This window comes from Xiphophorus couchianus, chromosome 11 (assembly GCF_001444195.1).
Source record: "Xiphophorus couchianus chromosome 11, X_couchianus-1.0, whole genome shotgun sequence".
In the NCBI taxonomy this organism is placed as follows: Eukaryota; Metazoa; Chordata; class Actinopteri; order Cyprinodontiformes; family Poeciliidae; genus Xiphophorus; species Xiphophorus couchianus.
In genome coordinates, this window is record NC_040238.1 from 4,622,445 (window position 1) to 4,641,360 (window position 18,916).

The following is an 18,916-nucleotide window of genomic DNA, read 5'->3' on the forward strand; positions in this document are numbered from 1 at the left end:
ACAAACACCGGGGTGTTTATTTTCCAACTGCCGTGAACGCAGCACCACTAACAGATGTCGTCAACTCTCTGCTGGAGGAGGGATCAAAAAAAAAAAAAAAAAAAATCCGAACTCCTGATTTTATGACTGACGCTGGCCGCCGAAGTGGAGTTTACTTTTTCACCCAAAATGTGCCGAAAACAAGCGAACAGGTCACACGCACGTTAGTTCCTGTCACACTTTAATGGCGTTTACTAGTTTTCGCACGCGTGGGGACAGCGAGTTAGCTGAAAGTGAAGTTTTTTCCCTTCTCTCCAGGAGAAGAAGGAGTTCCCGGTCGGTTCGTTTGGATTAAACTCCATCCATGCTCGGCTGGACGACCACGATATCCATGAGGATGTGATTTATTTTTGTTCGGTTCGGCTAAGGAGCAGCCAGGAGGCAAGAAGCGATATCATAAAGGAGTAAAGAAATAAGACAAAACCTGAGGAGGGTTTGAACCGAAGTTATGAAAATGACCGGAGCCATGGAAACTTCTTTTAAGCTGGCTTTAAAGAAGCCGCCCCTCTTCCGGACGGCAGAGGTAAATAAAACCATCCTATCTTCTTTTTTGGGAAAAATTAGCAGTTCCTTGCTAAAGTAAGTTAAAATAATATAGATTAGCCCCACTTTAGAGGGGGAACCCTTCCTAATTTCTGCTTTCATTGGAGTTTCACTGAACTGAGTCAATAACGAGTTTCTTGTGGCTTAAATTACCCGTTAAATTAGAAGTTATCAGCAGAATCACATGCTAATAGGTGAGGGGACTGCACACGGTGCACTCTGCAGAACCATGAGTCTGTAAAACAGAAGGGTATGGAAACTGTGTGTGTAAACTGTTTTCTGACACATTTTCAGTTGTATACAGTTTACATTCAGTGCAGGAATACCAAAAAGAAAAAGGCATGTGACCAGAGAATAAGAAGGGCCAATCTAAATTAATTTTCTGTAAAACAATTGATCTTTGAAATTGTATCTTTTAAAAAAAGTTCATGTTAATTAATAAAGTTAATGTTATTTATGTTGCCAGAAAATTATTGACATTTAGTTCAGTAACTCAGTATGCTAAGCAAAATACATTATTTAACTATTTCAAGTCTTTTTTTTTTTAGTTAATCATGATTATTTTCCACTTGTATCGAATAAAAAGTTGGTATTTAATTTTAGGATATTTCATCGTAACACTAAAAACTTTTTTAACACAGATATGTGGGCTCAATTAAAATATGTTTAGTCCCTTCTATAGATTATTTTCATAAATGAAATGATAAATTGTCTCAGAAGTTATTGCAATAAATGATAATATTGTTGTTTTGATACCATTTCAGGTAATATAATGGCAATGGGACTGGAAGACATTTTAAATATGTAAAATAAACAAAACAACAACAAAAAAAGAATTGTAGAGTTTTTGTAAACAACATTTTTCTTCAAAAACATGGTCTAGTTGAGACCAATAAATCAATTAATTGCATGATAAATTAAAACAAACTCAATAATTTACATTTGCATGATTTATCGTTTTTGTCTTTTCTCTTTTTCTACCAAAAACTGGATGATTAAACAAATCTTTGAAAACAAAAGGACAGTTTTGTTTACAGAGACTTCATAATTCATTTTATTTGGTGTTTCTGTTTATTTGCTTTGGATATTTAAAATGTCTTCCAGTTCTAAAGTTAAATGTTTGTTAGAATGTATGCCATTACCATTAAACGACTTAAAAATGGTTGTAAAACAACAACATTATCGTTTATCAAAATTATAACCTTTGGGGCATTTTATAGTCCAGAGAAAAATATTGCTTATTGTGGTATTTATGCAGATGAAGGACATATTCCACGTTTAAATTAGCAGAACTGACTTTTGTTCAGGAACTATTTTAGAGGATTTGGTTCTGTTTGGGAAAATCCGTCTTTATTACACGTCTGCCTTGTTGAAACCCAACCTAACGTCACAGCTTCTCCTCTCAGGCTGTTGCATTACCCTCAGGATGTAGTTTGTGTAAACCCTAAGCAAGGGTGACGCCAGTAAAAATGTGCTCATTTCTTCGTTCCCATCCGCCTCTTCGTCCTCCTCCTCCTCCCTTTCATGAACCTGGGGAAACACAGCTGGCCTGTCAGTTCTTTGGTTACGCTCCCTGCCCCAAAAATAGCTCCCGCTGTACTCCCATCCATGTTCAACTGCTGGCAGCCGTTTTGGGCGCACACTTTTTCATTTGACTATCAGAAAAAAAACGTTCAAAGGGAAAACCGTTTCTGAAAAGCTCTCCTTGTCTGATGTTTGATTGTGGGTTTATGGGTCAGAGAAAGGCTCCTTTAGCACCAAATGTCAAACTCAAGGCCCGGGGGCCAAATCTGGTCCGCCGTAGCTTTTTATGTGGCCCTCTAGACTCTAAATTACATCAATAAGTTCCTCCAGTTTTTCACAAATCCTCAAAATTCACACAGAATCAACAAATCCCCACATTTGTTCTGATTTTACTGCAATTGTTTTCTCAAAATTGGTCAAAAACATTGTGTTCAATGTGCTGCTGTCTCAGCCTCAGTTATAGTCTGTGATCGATACGGTGAATGATAAAAAGCCACTATTGGTGAAATTTAGCCAAAATATCCAGATCTTTTGTAACAAAATCATTCATTCCTAAAACAGCCATTTTGAACTTCACTCAGTAACAGCATCCACACCGAGGAGTGTTGTTATTGGAACGGCCAGATTTCACTCAGTTTGGTGGATTTATTGATCAGATAAAGGTTGACTGATCACCACTTTGCACCAGTAAAACTGGAAATTCTCTACTAGTGGATTTCTTGGTGTTTGTTTGGTTCAAGCTCTCGCAAAAAAAAAAAGAAAATTAATCATTAGCTTAGGTCTGCATAATGTCTCTGTAACATATTACTATTACTGTATCTCTGTGTGCATTACTGATTGGGCAGATGACCACAGGGAAAGCAATGTGTGTGGCCTCTTTAAAAAAATGTTGGATGAAGTCTTACTGTATCCAAGAAAGTATTGATCACAGAGGGAAGTGAAGGCATCATAGTACAAAATGCACTCTAAGTTTATTTTATAATACAATATTAATGATTTGCTTGACCTGTTTTCCTGGAAAAGTCTAGAATTTTCTCCTGTGTTTTTGTTTGTGAGCTGACGTACCAAACCGCTGTGCAGTTGCACCAAAAGAGGACATTTGTAAAGAGCTTGAAGTAGAAGCTAAAAAAATACTTTTTTTAGTTTCTACATGTATTATATTGACTTGACAAACCTCAGAGTTAGAAATGTTGTTTTAAATTTTACTCAGATTTATAAAAAATTCTCTTCAGTAGTTTTGTTATAATTGGCAGCTGATGAGTAACTGTAATCTGGAAACAATCTGCGTACATTTACTTTAAAATTTATTTTTCCTCTAATAGAAAGACTAAGGTGTGTTACCATTAACTATATTCTCTCGAAGCAAACTCTAAAAATGTTTATGCACTCATAAATATTCTTACTTTGGTTCTGCTGGAGGTCAATCTGAACTGGTGGAAAACAACACAGAAAGCCAAACTGGACTGGACCAACATTCATGCTGACAAGCCTTACATTTTATTTGGCAGAAGATACTGGAGATAGATGGGATAAACGTAGAGCTACATCAGCTTTATGTTGGCCGGAAGAAAGTTGAAGCTGACAGAAAATATGAAACATGAAAGAGGGTCGGGTTTATTTTTGGGTTTCTTTGCTGCATTTGAATCTGTGTTTCCTGCAGTGACACATAAAGTTGATTGTTGGAAAACTCAACCAGACGGTCGTCGTCTTTCCTCCATCAGGAAAATGATTCAGTTCAGATTCAGACTCTAGATTGGCTGGGAGGAAAATTATTGACTTCTTTATGAAATGTTAAAACAATGCACAATTTAATAGTTCAAACACCAAATATACCTTAATATTCATCGATAGCTAATATGTACTTCCTGGGATATTCAGCCAATCGGTGCCAATGAAAACAAATGGTGCTCCTGGATTGGCTGTTTTGCAAATGGCATGTCTAACATTTCATTCTTGAATATTTTAGATGTACATCAGTACACTGAGCAGAGATAGAAAGAGGTAAAAAAAATTCTATAATATAAACCTACTTTTTGTTAAGATTCATTGAATGCACTGGAAATGGGTATCCCCATAAATTTCAGTTGATAAACTTACTAACTGCATGAATTTTGATGCATGCATTAGTTAGATCAAAATCAGAAAAAAGTTAGAGATATTCTAATTTTTATATGTTGTATTTAGGCCTGTTGCAATAAGCAATAAATCAATTAATAGCATGACAAACTAAAATGATATCAATCATTTCCATTTGCATGATTTATTGTTTTTCTACCAAAAATTGGATGATAAAAGCCTCCAGTCTGCGGTTTTCATTTCAACCAGCCATTTCTTCTTGAGGACAATTTTCTTTGCAGAGATTCCATAATTCATTTTATTTATTGTTTTGTTTATTTATTTGGAATATTTTGAATGTCTTCCAGTTTTCCAGAGTTAAAAATTTATTGATCTTTGATTATGTATTCTTTCATTATTGTGCAGTTGCCATTATATTACCTGAAAATGGTCTGAAATCATCAATATTATCATTTGTAGCAATAACCTCGTCCAGCAGAATTTATCGTGAGATTACTAGTTGTATTTCTTTGGGAAAAAATTGTAAAGAAAACTGGTATAATAGGTATAACTTAATGAAAATGAAGAGCAATTAAAATAATATTAGTCACGTCTTTGCTCCCAATTGGACCCAACTCGAAGCGGTTGGTTCTGTGTCATGTGGCTCTTTTGGAAACTTTGTGCTGCAGGAAGGTGAGTCTGTCTCCCTCGCAGATGTTGAGCTGGGCGGGAAACCTCGTTCTGCCCACATTTAGTGCTTCGTCAACTTTTCCCCGTCTCGTCCGGCCCTTCGCTCCCTGCCCACCTTCCCCGTTGCCGTTCAGACGGCGTGGTGGTAACGGACGACAAATCTTGCCGGGGTGATTTACGGCGGTTTTGGCTGCGCCCAGCTGAGATTGGACTTTATGGGAATTCCAGCCCTCTTGAAGCCGCAGGCTCTCCAGGGAAAGTGCGAGTGAAGGAGAGAGAGAGACTCTTAAGTGGCGACTTGCTGCTTTCGGAGCCACCAGGACGAGAGCAGAAGAAGAAGCGGACCAGTGTAATTATCTGCAAAACCGCTGGCTTATCAGCAAATAACGCGATGCTCAATGCTAGAGGGCGAAGTTTGTTTCTCTACACCTCTATGCAGAGAGGCAAAGAAAATACTAACAGGCCAATGAAAAACTCAATGGAGCGACTCTAATTTACAGTAAAAACCAACAACTCTTAATAAGTGTTTTAAAATTTTGCTGGATGATAAATTATTCCAAAAGTTATTGTGATAAACTAATATTGTTGCTTTGAAACCATTTTCAAGTACTGTAATGATAATAACAAAGAAAGAACACGTTCTCAAATATCAGTAAGATTTAAATTCTAATGAACATTTAACACTGGAACTGGGAGACATTTTAATATCCTAAATAAATAAACAAAACAACAGAAAATAAACAGAATTATGAGTCTCTGTAAACAAAATGTAGAGCTAGTTGAGGCAGAAACACCAAACTGATGAGCAGTTTTTGGTAGAAAGAGAAAACATAAATAAATAAATGATTCAAATGGACATTATTGAGCTCGTTTTAATTTATCATGTGATTAATTTACATATTACTTTATTGTGACAGGCCTATTTGAGTATCACTGTGATTTTAAAGGAATAACCTGTACAGCTAGCCAAAATATTTCAATTTATACGTAGATTATAGTTAATAGCTATATCAGTTTATATCACACAAACCTAATAATGTGATAAAAGTGGCTTCTATTATTGCTGCTGTAACCCACTAGTTCAAATGATTTAATTTCTCTGAGCTGCTTCGGCTAATATTAAACAACTTAGCTTTTAGTTGGTCACATTAATTGTCTGGTTTGTCTGTTTTTCTTGTTACCAACTTGTAAAAATGATTAACCGTAACAACACTGTAGTTTACATAATTTAAAACTATTTATATTGTAACAGATAAACTCAGACAGAACTTCTTTTTAAATATTCATAAGTCTCAACTTCAATTGCTATTTTTTAAAATTCATGTCTCAAATTTAGATCTTCCAAAATATAGACACAAAAAGTCTCCAGAGTTTTTATTATCATATTTTTAAGTGACTTTAATTTAAATACTTCAGAAACATATACTGTACATTTTCAGTTGAAATATTAAACTGCAGTAACATGATTAGATAATTAAACATATGTTTGTTAAATGGCAAAACCAGAGCATTATTAGTGAAGAAACACTTTATTTTAATACCTGGTTATTCTTCCAGCATCGTTTTTATCTTTATTTAATCCGTAAATAGGAAGTTATTAAATAAAAATGAAGTTGAAGTTCATTTCACTGTTTAAATGAAATCTGAAGGGAATTTTTTCCTCCAGTTGGGTACATACAAAAAACATTATAACATTTTTAATTTTGCATATTTGGAAAACAATATTTGTTCATGTTGTTGATGCAATTTCTCACCAACACTTTGTAAAAACCTGAAAACTTAGCAGAGCAGTGATTAGTTTTTTCAAGTTTAATATAATTTTTGTAACACTAACCCAACTGTGCCAGTTTTGTTCCTGTGTTAAAACAGCAGTAAGACACTTTTCCTTTGGTTGAGCTGAATTGTGCCCTTTCTGGTCTGAGACATTTCTTCCAGTTGTTGACTGGAAGCTTCCTGAGTCAGAGGAAGCGGCTCTAAAAGGCACCAAAATCCTGTTTCATTTGCGTTTCCAACTGAATTATGCAGACATAGAGGATTGCATTTTATGTACAGCTCATTATGTTGTCTGCTTTCTTTACATTTTACTTTGATTTATGCCTAACTGGATTTAATGTGGCTCAAGGCATTTTTTGTTCAGCATAGCTGCTGTACCTCTGCTGTGATTTACGAGAGCAACTGTAGGTATTTGAATAAAAAAAGCCAGTGGGAGAAAAGTGCCTCCCACTAGCAATTATGGAACTGGTAACTTCGTTTGTAGTTGTATTAGTCACCCACGCTTTCCAGCTAATTTCCTTAAAACTTTGGTGGCTGCAGTGGCTTGTTTTTGCTGACTTTGTGGTAAACGTCACTGCTGCTTGTTTAGCAGCAGAGAAAAACCTGTCAGTGTTTGTAATGGTAAACCTGGATGTATGCAGAAAGCTGTTACTACTAACTAATACGAGAATCTCTCAACCAGGAAGTTGTTTGTCCATTAGAAGTGGTGCATTTCCAGTACTTACCTAAAGCTGCCAATAAGTAGGCTTTAATAGAAATGTATCCTTGATTTTAAAAAAGAAAAGTCTTCCTTTTAAAATGTAACCAAACATGCATGTTCAAGCACAGTCAAGACAAAACCAGTTAATAGACCAGAAACACCAGACACAGCCCCCCAGGCTGCTCTCCTAAACTTGTTTTAGGTTACAGTTCAACTCGGAGGCGGAAGTGAGAGCGTTGTGCAACATAATCAATCACCCGGCTGGAACACAGTGCGCTAAATAATACAAAATAATTTAATTTAACTTTGAGGTGGATAACGGATCTGTAAATGTGAAATGTCCATATCTCTAAATTTCTTGAGGACAGAAAGAGACGAAAACCCACTACTAAATGTTTTATCACCGCAAATAAAAGCAAAAATTACAACCCAAATCAAAAAGGATCGATTGAATACAAAAACAATCATTCTATAAATCAGCTCCCACGGTTTTTAAATATCAACACAAACCCAAGAGCCCCCTGTACTGAACAGTCTCTGACTGTCCTTATTGTGGACAAGAACAAGACAGTTTGAAACTTCAGCCGTCGCATCGTTGACCTTTGTCCTGTTTTCTGACATTCATGAAATTAAGTTTGTGATTGTTGCTGCATGATTGCTGCTCACTCGCAGCATGTGAGGGCGTTGTGGTTGACGGTTTGAGAGATGTAAGCTAGTTTCCCATGTGACGGCGTTATTATTGGCAATGTGAAGGTAACCCATTGTGGTATCCCCAACAGCTGTTGGTTCAAGTGACGATACAGACGAATTACGGCAAGTCAAGTACCTAAAAGTGGCTTTTCATAAAAATAAAGACAATCTTAAGGTTTTGAGGAGGAACAAATGGAGGATGTTTTATATGAAAGTAAAAGGTTTGTTTTTAGTTTGTCACCTGGTTGGAGCCCCAGTGGTTTCAACATATGTTGATGTGAAACTGAACTGGTGACACATCCTGTCACTGTGGCACACTGTTAACCTCATGATACTGCTGGGAACAGACAAAACATCTAACATGGTTCATGTTGTGGGGGAAGTAATCAGCTTCATCTCTGCAAAGGTGTTGAAAAAGTCCAAAGACACAAAATAGAAATGATTCATCGTACAAAACATGCAAGAGAGACGTGTAACTATTGGTGCACAAAACCCGATCAGAAGCTGAAAAAAGCTTGTGAGGTAAAAGATAAATGGTTTCATAATGAAGCAGGCTGTCGTAAAAATCCTTCCACCCCTGAAACCAATGGTTGCAGCACGGAAAATTGAGTCGGCAAAAAGTTGCCACTTTTCCAGAGCTGATTCAGAGCAACACAGATGACGTGCTTGAAAACTTGAAGGTTGAAAACACGACGGTGTGTTTTTACAGATGCTTGTGGTAATATGTAACCTGACCCTGGAAGTGTAGTTGTAGTACGACGTCATATTTCCTGATGAATTTGTGTTGCAGTAAAATCACAATATTATGCATACGCCCACTTACCCACACAAATAATCCAATTAGTTGAAGGTCATAAAAACACAGGTTAATACTCAGTTTTTCTGTCAATGTTTTTTTATCCATAAGGTTGATGGAAACTGCAAAATTTGAAAGAATTTCCTCAATTTTGCAAAAAAAAAAAAAAAGGTTTAAGAGTTTTTTGTGGTGGTTTTTGACTTTTTAGAAAAACATTTTATGCGCAAAATGTCAGAAGGAAACGCATAATAAGTTCTGATGTAGCAAACTTTCCCATCCACCGGTGAACTCTCCGTTTTTCTGTGTGGCCCATGCTAGTTTGAAAAGTAATTATGCTTTGATGATTTAACGTCACATATTTGGCTTCTTTGTGGACTGGTTTATGGTTCAAGGTGATAGTCAGTTATTTATGAGGTAGGATCTGAACTTGGTATCATAAAATCAAAACCTTGACTTGAGCAGCATGCGTGACAGCAGTTGTTAAAAAATGAGCAAATAATTAACCAGACGAGGCATAATGTCCTTCCTTCACCTTCTGTGCGTTAGGGTCAACAAAAGTCGGATTAGTCTGGACAGAAACTGATTTCCAGTTTTCTTCAAAGTCTGTTGGTTAAAGAAAAATCAGTTGTTCAAAACTATAAACGGTTTTAAACACTTCCTAACTCATTTGTCAACTTGGGTGTAATTCAGATCCATCAAACATTGATCATAAAAGAAAGCATTTATGAATACATCAAAAAGTGAAATGATTACTAGTTTATTTACGCATTAAAGCATATTTTCTAACCCTCACCCTGTTGGCCATCAATCAGAGGAAATTGTTCGAAAGATTAGTTCATCGTTGCTCAATATACTTTACAGTGGAGTCAGAAAAATGAGTCATTTTAAGGGGAGCAGCAGCCAGACGAGCATCTGGTTCTGCGTTTGATTATTTTCATACACACAGTATGAGTGTTTTTAATTTCAGTTCTTGTGTACAGTTGCTGCCAACATGCGCTGCAGATGTGAATAAGAAGCACATCTGCACCTTGTGCCAGCACATTTCTCAGTCTCCGAGCCAAAGCAGCAGATAGCTACAAACATCATCAGGTTGAGGCTTATTCTCTAAAGCATGATGTAAATGTAGCGCGACTGAACGCACCCACGCTGAAAGCATTCACAGATACACCAGAAAAAACGTCAACAAAGAAAAGCGTGCAGAAAACTGGGAGCAAAAAACATCAGAGTCTGAAATTAATGGGAACAATAAAGTCTGTGTGTAAGAGGGAAAGCCTGTGGAAGGTAGTGTGTTTGTGTTTGACTCGGGGAGTAAACGTAGCCTTCTCCTGACCCGGCACTCTGAAAGCTTCACTGTGTGATCCAATAAAGATCCTTCCTGACTCGAGGAACGGGGCTGGAGAGGCTGAAGGACTGGGGAGGCTTGGGGAGTTTGTTCTTGGTCATTTCTGCAAAATGAGAGTTGAGCGTTTCATAGATCTGTACGCCATTTTCTCCCTATTATTGCAGTCAATTTTATGTGTAGTAATGTGTAGAAATCTGCACCAGTGAATAGAAATAACATCCTAAGCACCTCAAAGGGATTATATTACTGAAATGGTCAATTCAGATTTTTTTTCTTAATTTTCCTTCTCTCATCACAAATATCTACTTTATAATGGTCCATCACGTAAAATCCCACTGAAACAGATGTTTGTAATGTGAAAAAGATCAATGTCTGCTTTTGCAAGATGTTCAGATTCATATTTCTGCAACGTCATGAATATAATTACAAGGTGACGTTCAGACCGCCTATTGAAACCTGTTTAGTCCCTCATTAACAGCAGCTGAGCTCTGTTTCCGCCGGCATTGTTGAAGGTAAACACATGAACTTTTCCTGTGGGTACAGCGACCGGCCAGGCTTCCCAGTCTGCACGCATGTTTGCCTTGTGCATGGATCTGCAGCTGGTGTAGTATGTCACTCCTGCTGTGTGTGTTTGTGTTTTATTATGAGGTGGGAACTGCATTCCTGTCATGGCAGCAGGTGAGAACAGTCAGATGACATTAGCTCTGACCTGTTTGCTTCAACAGGAATGAGGATGAAGGCTGCAGAGAAATGATTGGATTATTTTTATTGCAAACTAACTGGTGTCAATAAGTTTGTGCCAAACAATCCCTTTGTTTCTGCAAAGGCTCTAATCCACCTTGTTTGCTCTGTTGAAAGAAAGGCATCTAGTTTTCAGTTGTTTTTTGGCTTGACTGAAGAAATTTATTTTCAGAAATAAGAACAGGATTTGGGTAAATTTATTTCAAAATGCTTGCAGTTTTTAGCCAAATTTCAATAAGAATAAAAGATGCTTTGGGTACAGCAAAGTAAAAGTCTCTGTGTAAAATTGGCTTTACCTTTTGTTAAAACTCGGTAATAAAAACACAAACACTTTGTGTTGTACTTTACATTTTCCTTTGTTGGAAAATTATGCTGGTAATAATTTTACCCTGATTACAAATTAAAAGTCTCCATTTGCATCTGCAAGCCAAATTTGTAGTTCAGTCCAAGGGCCACAAATGGCTCCTGAGCCTCATTAGCCAGCTGCACCTGGCTAAAGCCTTTGTTACAAGGAATGAACATTTTCAAGCAGTTAGTGTGAAAATGCAGACAAATCAACAAAAGCAGATAAAAATGAAGTTGCTGTATCAACTCCCAGAGATTCAGCATTTAAAATGTTTTCATATTTTGGACACAGATAGTTTTCACTGAGCAAAAAAAACAGGAAGTTGTTTGAGGAGTTAAACTTATGAATGACTTCACTATCAAATCTTTTGATCCACTTTCTCTTAGCTCCTGGTTCTGCTTTGAGGGAGTGGTTTGGTTAGATTTGGTGCTTTTTTTGTTTTTTTGAAAGAGCAGTGTAGGAAGTTGTGTGTACGAACCTGTCGCTGCCGTGTTCCTATCCTGACAGTTTTATGAGCTTGTTTGCATAACGTGTCTGGAATGTGTGTCAGGAAAGGGAAACAGCAGATCCTTCCAGCTAAGTGTTTGTGTTTGAATATGTTGCAGAGATTTTGTTTGGATAGTGTCTAGATCCTGTTTTTCTGTCTTTATGACAGAGTTTGAAAACAAATCTGATATCTCTAATCTGTTAGCAGCTCATATATTGAATATTTTGGATATATTTTCCTGATAAGAAAACCACATGACCTACATTTTTAAAGACATAATAAAGTGATCTTTATTGCTCCAGTCCCCTTGCTTTTCAAAAAGACTTTCAACACAATCGGGCTCAGAAATCTCAGATATTGTTTATTTACAGAACATGCTGCTTTTGTCTGCTGGTCACATGATCCCGGTTTTCCATGATACACTTTCTGTAACGTGGTATTCAGCAGTAATTGTAGTATTTTTGTTTTAACGTGACAAAAGAAATCAGGTATTTAAACCAATGTATTCGCTAAGATTTTCTCGCTCTTATTTGGAAGCTTCATCATATCCAAAGCAAATGGAAGAGGCGGTTTACATGAGGCAGTGCTTCCTTTTCACTTACAGATTTGGTTTTTTTGTTATTGTTTTTCGCCTTTTGATTTTCTTGCCAATGAAATAAATCTGGCTCTCTGTGTGTGGTGCTTTCAGTGGAGCACGGGCCACATATTGGTTTGAGCTTTTCTTTCCAGTAAATCCCTCTGAAACTGGACCGTAGTCAACAACAAGAACATTCCTTTCAGTAGGCAGCACCGATTCACAGAGGATCAGAACCGGTAAAAATGAGCTTCCTGGAAGTCAGCTTGTTTACTTCTGGTAAAGACTGAAATATCAGGAAAATCTGAATATCTGCCAGTCGTGTCAGTGGCCTGACGCTGACTTGCTCTGTCTTTTGTGTTTGTTAAAGAAGAAATGGATCGAGTAAATGTTAACTTAAACTGAATGTGATTCAGTCTGGATTCAAAGTTCTTCTTTTTTCCTGCTGCCTTTAATCTTCTTCATGGACTTTTTGGAAACAGTCTTGTAGTTGTTGGCGAACATTTTTGGTAGAAGGCTTTTAAAAAGAAAAGCCTTCTACGTCCGGCACACACCTGCTGCACGTCTGCTGCACATCTGCTGCACACCTGCTGCACATCTGCTGCACATCTCTTCAGCTTTATGGGCCTGGAAAGGCCACAGTGTGGTTTCCTTCAGCTCACTTACTATTATTACGGATGTTTGTAACTTTGAATTGTTTTTACTCTCGTCCACAGTGTAAGAACTCTGATCCGAATTTGTCTTCAATTAAAAAAAAAACCACAATCAAACCTGAATAATTTGGAGAGCTCCCCGTTTTCTGAGGACAGGAAGATTATTTCGCGCCCATCTGCCTCAGAGAGCATCGACTCTCTCGTTACGTCCGTTTGACTCTGACTGGATGCCAGCTGTTCCCATTCAGCACGGTTCGGTCTGAAGCGCTGACAGAAGCGGTGTTGTGGGAGGCCTCTTGTTCAGCAGATCCCGTTGTGGAAACACTGAGTCACTGTCCACAACAGAACCCAAACCGCACGCCGCTGACCACCTCTGCTCTCATCTAACAGCTCTGATCTCACAACGACTCTTCATTTATGGGCAATTAACTTTCTATGACAGGGCTTTGATTTTTGGGATTACAACAACTACAGGTCTGTAGCAATAAACTGTCAAAGAAATTATTGTAATAAATATAATATTGTAATTTTGAGACCATTTTCAATAATATTAATGGGTTATTAATGCAGTCATACCCACTCAGTTTCTAAAAAACTTTTAAAATAGGAGCTTTAAAGCCTTTGAAATATCCAAAATAAACAACTCAAACAACAATAATTAAAATGGATTATAAAATCTCAGTAACTGAAATTGCATTTTAAAAAATCCTTCAGCTTAGAAAAGGAAACAGACAAAAGTGGAAGGTAGTGCAAACTAACTTATCAGTCAATCAAGTTTATTTGATTGATTATTATTATATTTGTAGATTTTTAAATGAAGACAAATTCAGATTGAATGCAGGAAAACAGTTCATCACTAGAGCATCTACAGTTTTAAGCTTTGACTAGACCTGTCACTAGGGATGCACGATATATCGACATCGTTATCGGCCGATATTGGTCACTTCTAAAGTATCGATAAATGAAACTGGGTCGATATGAACAACAGATATTTATTTTTATCTGTTTCTGGTTGTTTTTTTTCAAAAGTGTCAAAATATAAATAACATTGGTAAATATCTGTTATCGGCCATCACAGCGATATTAATATAGGATATCAATATCGACCCAAATTATTGTATCGGTGCATCCCTATACCTGTCATGATAATAATTTTCACATTGTAGTTTTGAGACCATTTTCATAAATCAATAAATCAAAGTTTAGCAATTTCAGCAAAAAAGCCTTTCAAAGTGATTTACATCATAAAAACATAAAAATACAAAGTCACAGAACAGTCAACAACTGAAGTGTCATTTTGTCAAATGTCACCGTTACACATCAGATTGTTGATTAATGTTTCATTGATGATCCTTCAAAAGAAACTGAACAGGTGGGTTTTTGGTCTGGATTTAAAGGGAGTCAGTGTTTCAGCTGTTTTGCAGTTTTCTAGAAGTTTTTTCCAGATTTGTGGTGCTTAGACTCAGACTTATTTTATTGAGACTTAGACCTAAAACTACTTTGTATTGGGTGTCTAATGTTTGCAGTGTTTCTCGAAATGTCGACTTTTCAATAATATTAAAGAAGAGCAACAGTCCTGATGCTCATTTTAATCGATTTATTGCCAACATATTTTCAAGTTCTTACCCCATTTTAGTGTATTTTTTAGTCTTTTAGTTTTTTCTCTTGCCTGTCACATGAACTCTTCTCAGAGATTTGCTGATGTTTTTGAAGGTGGAGTTGACTTTCAGTTTGATTGTAGAGAATGTGCATTAAGTGAAAACAAGCAGCATGTCGCATCGACTTGGACGGACAACATTCCTGTCTTAGAGACAAATACCAAAACCATTTCTCTTTCTGGGAATGAAGTCAGACCGGATGTCACCGTTTTGTTTTCGTGTAAAAAATCACCTTTAGAAAGTTGTTTTTGTTTCGTCTCTAAAAATAACTGATAAGAAAGAAGTCAAAACAATCAGAACTGTGTTTGTTCGCAGTTTTTCTTGCACATTCCACAACACTTTTGTGATTTCTTTAGGCTTGCAGTGCGTCTACTTTATGCAACTTATTAATAACAGCGAGAGAAACTTAAATTACATTAATAACATAATGTTCAGACGTCCTGAAGGGAGCAGATATTTCAGTATGTTAAGGAAACAGGCACAAAAAATACTGAGAGCGATGAGATTGAGGTTGTGTATTTGTATTTACCATTGAGTCAACTTTTATTATGAATTGGTGCTATATAAATAAACTGAATTGAGTTTAGAAATATCATTTTATTTACATAAAAATCTAACTCAAAACTTATATTAAGATCTTTTGTTTTTAAATTCCCAATAAAACTAGTTGTTTTTTTTAAATAATATTTTTTGCCCCATATTACAAAAGGTTTGGACACCCTTATAAGATCTATAATTAATAAAGTCTCTGCATAGAAACATATTTTAGTATTCTGTTTCATTCATTTTAATTGGTTGTTTTAAAACCCAAATACTTCCTTTAAAAAGATCATTATGAAATAAAATCAGTTTTTATTTCATTGTTTGTTTCTTAGGGGAGGGAGTCTGATTTTCAAAGTGTGGGAAAGTTTTAAGTTGAAAGTCAGAGAAAGTGTTTCCCCTCTGTGGGCAAATCACTTAGTGACTGACCGAGTTACAGACGTTCTCTGTGGGCTTGTGTGTACACATCAGAAGCCACTCACCGGCAGGATTGTGTGTGTTTGGTGTGTCATGACATGGCAGCGTAAAGTTTGAATAAATTTGAATGGAAAATCTAGCACACTGTCAAGTTAAATCCCACTTGAAACCCTTCAAAGTACATTTGAATTCTGGCCACATGTTCTTGTGCTGGGCTGTTTTGTAATTATCCTACTCAGACCAGAATGTTTTTAGTGAGATTAAAGTAAGTTTTTGTAGTGCAAAAATCAACCAAAAACACAACATCATTTCTTTTTTGTCTAAATAGCTTGATGATAGATCAGAAGCGGAGCTGCTTGTCAGCGTAAGCTAAATGCTTTAAATAGCCTACAGTGGAGATCCAGAGCTGCAGCAGTTAGCTTACATGCGTCTTCATGTTTTCGGTTTGTGTTCTTGTCTGAACTTCAGTCCTCCCCCATGTGGGTTGCAGAGCAGATCAGTGTTGTGTGTTTTGTGTCCAACCTGCTGCTTTGAACAGACCTCAAACATCTCTGACTGCTGCCCCGGCCGTCACAAAATCCAGCAGAAACGGAGAAGACGTTTATTTTTTATTTTTTGTACTTATTGGCAAACATGTTTTTTTTTCTGGAGCTTCAAGGGGCAGCATTGTGTGTTTTCCAGATGCATAGTGCTGTTTTATAGCATAGTCAAATAACTGTGATAACTGCAGTTAATATAAATGTGTTTTATATATCAGATATATCTGAAAAGATATTTTACTTTGTAATTTAACGCCTTGAAATTGGGCTTCTGTCTCTTTAAAAACTCCTGCTCTTTCTGAAACTTCACAACTTGGTTCCTTTATTAACCCTTCAGCAACGTTTTCACCAGTGTTGCTCTTAGAAGTGGCCCCTGTAATGAGCTCATTAGCTCCACCAGGTGATTGCTAATTGCTGCTGGCTAGTCTGAAGGAGCTGAGTGGAGGAGAGCTGATCTGAGTGCTAGAAACTTCGAAACTGCAGGTCTGAGGAGGAGCTGTGGCCTGAAGGCGGAGCTAAGTCCAACCAGGTGTTTTGCACAGGTGAATGGTTGCCATGTTTGTGATGAGGGAATAATATTATAGAATGATGGGAAGCTAAAAAACGTAGAGTTTACATGATGCCCCTTTTAAGCAACATTCCCTGCTGCCATATTTCATGCAAAGCGAAAACAACTAGGCGGGAAAAAAATCAGATAAAACCAGCCGACTTAAAGGAACCCCCTTTGTGCCGGATTCATTTCTGCAGAAAGAGCTGGAGCTTGGGTTTCATATAGCGTCAGAGTTTCCATTTCTGTGTGTGGCGGCGTTTTTGTGCGCATGTGTGTGGATATTTGGTTTGGCTGGTGAAAACATGGCAGCTGGTTTTGTGCTTTCTGAGCAAGGCTCGCTCCTCACCTTCTTTGTGTGCAAGTTCAGCAGTCATGAGCTGTTCTAATGAGACCTACAAACGCCAGTGCAGCTGTCCAAATGCAAACCTTTTTGATGCAAACCTCTTTTCTACTATTATGTAAGAAATTCCTTGAGCTCTACCTGCTTGGCTGGTGGCTCGACAGTCACGTACATGAAGTTTTTTTCTCCTTTCTGTCCTGACTTGCTCTCCTTCCTCCTCACCACCGCCAGCGCCACAACTGTCGTCACTGGGTCTTTTATGAACCCAGCTCCAAAGTTTTTATAGTGTGGGAAATCTCCAGGGCTTTCTCTTTACACAATCTGTTTTTGGTGTTTCTGTTTGGCAAACTACTACTGCCGGCTCATGCTTGACGTGATTTGCACCAGATTCGTGTTTGTTTAATTCTGAACGAACCTTTGAGGATTTCTGCGCATGCTTACTGAATTGGATTTGCTGCTTGGAACAAAAAGGCTGTTTTTCCAGTAGAAAAGAGGAGAAGCCTAATTGCTCCAAGTCCTCTTGAAACTTCACAGTGATGCTGACAGCGATGAGGTTTTACAGCGCAGGAAAGCAACGAAGCAAGCAATTCTCAGTGGGTTTGTTTGTACAACGATCATGTCAAGAGTTAGACTGTAATTGGATGAAAGCTAATCTATTTGTTGTTAAACTTTGAGCTTTGGGAAGACTACTGTAACATTTGGCCTCATGATTGTTATTGTGAGAGCTTGTTCTGCTTTGAAGTTTTAGTAAAACTTAGTTGGAAGTTCAATTATTGAACCAGCAATAGTGAAGAAAGAAAAACTAACAAACATCCTAAAACTTTGAACACCAAGAAAAATTATCCTTACAAAAGAAATGTCCTCCAACATATAACAGATGATCTCCTTTTTTGACCTGAAGTTATTGCATTAAGTTCAACATTCATATAAGTAATAAAATCAGGCAGAATAATTTTTCCAAATTTTTCAATAAAAAATTTCTGAAACTTTAACAGAAACTGCAGGTGTGTGTCTGAGTCTGGTGAAGTTTGTATAAAACATGTTTATTTTTCATTCAGCGGGTAAAAAATACAGAAATTTACTGAAGTAAGAGAAGAAATACTGCGTAATAAAATGACTCAAGTACAAGCAAAAAGAACAGTGTAGTAAAAATACTCCTAAAAGTACATTTTTTCCAAAATAGTTACTCAAGTAAATGCAACTGGTTAGTATCCAACTCTGACCACAGGTTCTGGTGCGAGTACCAATAAACTGGTTCCCTCTCTGAGTGCTTTAGGATTACGTAGGTGTCGGATTAGCATCTGAAATGCCAAATACTTGTTTGAGTTCGCTGTCCGTCCGATGTTACGACGTTTCTGCAGAATGTGTTGCTCATGCCTAAAGAAGCTGTGGTACCCAGAGCTGCGATTAGTCATAGTTTATCTCAAAGCGTTTTGTGCCTTTTCCCATCAGAATCCAGCACAGACAGACTTTAAAGGAACATTTAAGAGGAACACTGCAAACACATTACCAAGTAATATTGGTTTTATTTTTATCTATCTGTTTTCTTTTATTTTATCTATTGTCTAGTGTAAATATTCATGCACACTTGAAATAAAGCAAAACTACCTTACAAGGAACCTTTCAGCAAGAAACTGGAGTTTGATTTAAGTCAATATTTCCCTAATAATGGAGAAAAAGTTCCATTGTTTCACAAAGAGACCTGCTCAGTTACCTAGCAACCCCAGGTAAGCCCAGCCTGTTACCTAGCAACCCAGTTCTAGTTCCAGATCATTTCACTAATAATAAGACAATGGTACTTTTTCTTTAATATTAAGGAATTATTTACTGAAAACAGGCTCCTGATGGTTACTTTTCTTATTTCAAGAGTACTATGATATTTGAGCTACAAACTAGACCAAGATACTTGGTACGATTTT

The 18,916-nt window shown here is 37.1% G+C and overlaps 1 protein-coding gene and 1 long non-coding RNA gene across 7 annotated transcripts in view; one reads left to right on the plus strand and one right to left on the minus strand.

The window, feature by feature from the left end:
• Window positions 1-68: 68 nt before the first annotated feature.
• The window catches only part of rapgef6 (Rap guanine nucleotide exchange factor (GEF) 6), a 133,030-nt gene continuing 114,182 nt past the window's right edge, over window positions 69-18,916 (plus strand). For 2 of the 6 annotated variants that reach the window (XM_028031868.1, XM_028031870.1), the window contains exon 1: window positions 98-562. In XM_028031868.1, the coding sequence (XP_027887669.1) occupies window positions 488-562 (75 nt within the window). In that variant the 5' untranslated portion in view covers window positions 98-487. Of the gene's footprint in view, window positions 563-18,916 lie in introns of all 6 variants that reach the window. The other 4 variants (XM_028031869.1, XM_028031871.1, XM_028031862.1 and 1 more) reach the window with 3 other exon arrangements.
• Window positions 3,581-7,527, minus strand: LOC114153365 (uncharacterized). The gene is made up of 2 exons (XR_003597313.1): window positions 7,350-7,527; window positions 3,581-3,863 (listed from the first exon to the last, which is right to left on the minus strand). It is a non-coding gene; the product is annotated as an uncharacterized LOC114153365 (long non-coding RNA).